The sequence below is a fragment of the Pinus tabuliformis genome, chromosome 6, assembly GCF_031772625.1.
Source record: "Pinus tabuliformis cultivar Carrire ecotype Pingquan chromosome 6, CPIR1, whole genome shotgun sequence".
Taxonomy (NCBI): domain Eukaryota; kingdom Viridiplantae; phylum Streptophyta; class Pinopsida; order Pinales; family Pinaceae; genus Pinus; species Pinus tabuliformis.
In genome coordinates this window covers 1786804218-1786809052 of record NC_142292.1, presented here as the reverse complement: position 1 = coordinate 1786809052, position 4835 = coordinate 1786804218, and the positions used below count along the sequence as shown (strand labels likewise).

Sequence of the window (4835 nt, the reverse complement as noted above, 5' to 3'; positions counted from 1 at the left end):
ACTACTTTTACCGTCCCGGCAATTCCTCTGCCTCGGTAAACGAATCCATTCAAATATGTGTGTAACCGTAAAATGTATTTTTATCTGTAAGTATGTAAACTGACTTTTATTTCACATTGAATGAGTAAATCAACAATTTAACTTTGAAATGTGTACACATTATAACGTTGGAATTTTAAGAAGTGAAAAATTTTATAAACCTTGGAGCCCTAAAAGCATTATATATTGATGTTCGTTTCACATCCATTCTCATCTCCATTTCATCGGTTTCATTTCATCGCCGGATCCGTTGATCGAAGGAAAGGGGAACCGAGAGAAAGAGGAAAAGTTATGGAACAAAACATTGCAGGTATTGTTTTAATTTGCTCTTCATTTATATTTTGTCGACGATCTAAATGTGTTTCCTGTTTTTCATATAGAATTTGTCATATTTCATGTGTTTTACTTATTTCGCCTGCCCTGTGTTTTAAAATGCCTCATTGCAGAGAACAGCAGCAGTGAAAGCGCGAGTACAAGATGGAAACCAACAGCGCAGCAAAAGGAAATACTGGAAGGTATTTACAGAAATGGCACGCATTCGCCGACGGTGGAAGACATAGAGAAAATCACTTCCCTTCTGAAGAACTACGGAAGAGTGGAAGGGAAAAACGTGTTCTACTGGTTTCAAAACTTCAACGCTAGAGAGCGAGAGCAGCGCAAACGGGCATTACAATCACCGCTCTCGCTGGGTGGAGACGACGGTATGTGGTAGAACCACTGAATTTTATTATTATTTCTTTCTTTCTTTTGTTTTCATCTAATACTTTTGCAACTTTCTTTCAGCTAATTTGAGGGGCACAACGCACTCCATTCCAAAACTGGCAAGCATCGCGTCCCCTTTCATTGTAAGTACAATTACAATATTGTTCATGTAGTTTTCGGTTGAGATCACATGCAGAGAATGTCAGAACCATACTAACATTTCCTGTACAATATATGTATGTAGATTGGAATTGGAGATGAAGTCGAGACGCAACGCAGGGAAATGGTTAAGGAGGATTCAGATGTAACATCCAACGTGGACCCGGCCAATATTGAGGGTCCACGCAGGGTAATATCCAATGTTGACCCGGCCAAGAGCTCACTGTCCACGGATACGTTGGAGCTGTTTCCACTCAAACCTGACGGTGGTGGATTGGGACTTGGACGCGCACGAAAAACTAGGTTTTAGCGGACGGGCAATGCATATTGGAAACAATCTCTCGGGCAACTTTCATAAATCCGTTAAATATTTATAATCGTAATCTACTTGTTACAGGAGTTGAGGGTTGAGTTTTGAGTTTTCTCTTTGTTCCAATAAGAGTTGAGGGTTGAGTTTTGAGTTTTCTCGAATTTACTTTTGTTCCAATAAGATGTTTGAATTGTGAACTCCGCCCGAGTAATAGGATTTTTATTGTATGACAATTTGCCTCTTGATAAGTCATATTTACTATTTATTTAATATTTTCTTCTTAAATTATATATATATATTTTTATGTGGAAATTTACATGGTCAAAACATGGAAGGAAATGTCAGTGCATTTGTCTACGTCTTAAAATTGTAAATTTTCCACAATATTATGATTGCTATTATGTAGCATCTTGCATTTATCCATGGCATGTGCCTGATTGCCGTTATGTAATAGCTTTTATTTATCTATTATGTAATGGCTATTCCTATTTCCACTACAAATACATATTTAATGCGCCCTGACATGCCCCCTGACATGCGGGGGCGATAGTGAAATATAACGCGCACCGTCATGACTGGAGGGAAAAAAAAAAGGCGCGCTTTATATTTCGCTATAGCCCCACATGTCAGGGCGCATTAAATATGTATTTGTGGTGGAAACACTCGAGGGAAAAAAAAAAGGCGCGTTTTATATTTCGCTATAGCCCCACATGTCAGGGCGCATTAAATATGTATTTGTGGTGGAAATAGGAATCGCTTTATGTAATAGCTTGTCTTTATTTATAGCACGTGCTTGATTGTCATTATGTAACATCTTGTATTTTTACTAAATATTTTATAAATTAGTGAAATACTTAGATTCATAGTTTATTTGTTACCGGAATTTTGGAGTGAAATATTTATTTTTATTGGAATACAATGTTTGAATTGTGAACTCTTTATAATTTGGGTTTATTTTCTCAATTACTTGTATTTATATGAATGATATTTGCTTTCTATTTAATATTTGGACATCATAACCATTTTTTTATTTTTTATTTTTTTGTTTATGTGGAAATTTATGACACTCAAAAGTGGAAGAGAAATGTCAATGCATCTTTTTATGTATTAACATTGTAAACTCTCCACAATCTACATATATTTTCAGTTTTATTTTAATAAAATAAAATATACTTAAACAATGTATTATTTTGGTAGTCAAATAGCAAATATTAGAAGTGTTATTATGTAACAGCTTACATTTATAAATGGCATATGGTTAAATAATATTTACTATCTATTTAATAATTCGAAATCACATTTTTTTTATTATGTCTAACACCCTAGAACCCAAGAAGCAGCCGTCAAGGTATTTAACAATAAAATAAATATAAGTTTTAATATGATTTTTAAAAATATAATATTATTAAAAATATATATTTGATATAATAATTTTGTTTTTAGACATTTTATTTATTTAAACTAATATGCTATCAAATATCCATAACCACTAAAATATTGTGATTCCATTCTTTTATTGGAAGCATTAATATGATTGGAAATAAATTAGTGAGTTGCATAATTTGTTTTAATTTGTTTTTATTTAAATTAATATACTATCCTCTAGAAATAATGATAAACATCCATCTCAACTAAAATATCCAGATTCCATAGGTCTGTGGGAAGCATTAATAAGGCTCGAATAACATGGCTTATTTCATGTTTAGGATAAATATTATTCATAAAATTGAAAATATAGAAATAATAATAAAAAAATTGACAAAATCTAAACTCAATTTAGGTTATTCATTGAATTTTTTTTTCTTTTCATTATCTAGATTTTGGGTTTATAAGGATTGGTTATCACTTTCATTTTCAACTTGGAATTTTTTAATTTCAAAGAAGTAGGGTTCATCATCAATGGAATTTATATGTTTGATTACGAGTTTGATTTTCAATTTGAAAATTTAAGTTTCAAAGAAATATAATTTGATAATCCGTTTGGTTTTTAGTTGAAAAAAAATTGGTTACAAAGTCCTTGGATGCCTCTCTCCCTATTCTTATTAATTCAGAGTTTTATTTACATCCACTAAAACCATTGATCAATCCAGAGAAGGAAAACCCTCTACTTCAAAACACAATTTTATGGATTCAGGCTAAGTCCTCTCACATGATGTGGGTGGTTGCCATGATTTTATATTAAGGAAGCACATTTTGGTTTACCTTCCTCTCATATGATGTGGGTGGTTTCCATGATTTTATGTTATGGAAGCATGTCATGGCTTACCTGCACTCTTCTTACGAGCATATTTAATATTAATTTTGATTATATAACTTTATTGGCACTTAAAAAAAATCAATATATTAGTTTAGAAATTAAATTGGTGTGTGAGGTATTTTTGTTGTGGTATAAGGAATTGTTACTTTTCATTTGTATGTTAAAGTGTACTAAGTGGTATATACTCTAATTCATTTAAGAATTACTACATATGACAAAACACATGCTCTTAACTATTACACTCATTCAAGTTGTACAATAATATAATGTTAAGGACACACAGCCAAATTGATGTACGGAATCTTTTAATTTGTGGGACAAGGGATCACTAGAAGAAGTTATTTGGGTGAAGTATATTGAGACATACATAGTTTATACCACTCTAAATTTGGATTTATAACCTTGTACAAAAAAAACACATTTTATAGGGTGAATATGTTTATTATTTAAACTTGAAAATTGAAATATAACGATGAAATTAATGTATACAAATTTAAATTCATATAACTTTTTCTTTTAAATATTTTATTTATGGATTTATGGTGTTTCAAAAATATCAAATTTATAAAGTTGAAATCCTTATTTATTATTGTTTCAACATAGGAAAAAAAAGGTAGTATTTCTATTTGTGCGATAAATTCACATTAAGAATAAAAAAAATACAATAAAATTAAATTTATGTTAATTTCAAATATCCTAATGTTAGATTTATCACTTTTCAAAAAGTATGAATTTATGAAATTTGTTAGACTAGGAAGTAACTCCTCAAATTTATTTTTATTATTCATTTAGGTTGTTTGTTATTATATAGCATAGGGAGTGACTGTTCAGTTCATCTCCTAATGGCTCTCCATTTCCTCTATTATTTATTTAAATTAATTATAGTTGTTCACCCAATCCTTATGATTAGGTGTCAACATTCCTCCCACCCCCCCCCCAATCTGAAGGGATGTTGGTGATCCTAAGCATCGTTCTGAATCTTTCAAGATTTTCTCTTCCAAGAACTTTGGTGAAGATGGATTAGTGGAACAATGGTGAAGATGGATTGTTTTGGCCTCAACTTGACATCAAATTAGATGATATTTTGTATAAATGTGCTTCATTCGATCATGGAACTTTGCGTTCTTGGCCAACTTTATTGCTGAGGTATTGTCAATCATGATTGGAGTTGATTATACTTGTTTTACCTGCAAATATTCAAGATTTTTCCTGAGCACACAATTTCTTTTGTTACCTCAGCTGCTGCCACATCTTCTGCCTCTGTTGTGGAATTTGCCGGAACTGATTATTTGCGTGATCTCTAGGAGACAACTCCTGACCCAAGACTCATAACATAAGCTCAAGTAGATACCCCATTTTCTTTATCTC

General features: G+C 31.7%; 1 protein-coding gene across 1 annotated transcript; it reads left to right on the top strand.

The window, feature by feature from the left end:
* Window positions 1–330: 330 nt before the first annotated feature.
* LOC149266158 (WUSCHEL-related homeobox 4-like) lies at window positions 331–1210 on the top strand. Its single transcript, XM_089407327.1, has 4 exons — window positions 331–349; window positions 486–740; window positions 823–884; window positions 986–1210. Exons 1-4 carry the CDS (start codon window positions 331–333, stop codon window positions 1208–1210), a joined length of 561 nt encoding a protein of 186 aa, XP_089263453.1.
* Window positions 1211–4835: the final 3625 nt, after the last annotated feature.

What these genes read in the sequence shown, in the direction of transcription:
- LOC149266158 (XM_089407327.1), top strand. An exon ending in CTCGCTGGGTGGAGACGACG is followed by an intron (nt 741 to 822) that starts GTATGTGGTAGA and finishes ACTTTCTTTCAG; the next exon opens with CTAATTTGAGGGGCACAACG. An exon ending in GCATCGCGTCCCCTTTCATT is followed by an intron (nt 885 to 985) that starts GTAAGTACAATT and finishes ATATGTATGTAG; the next exon opens with ATTGGAATTGGAGATGAAGT.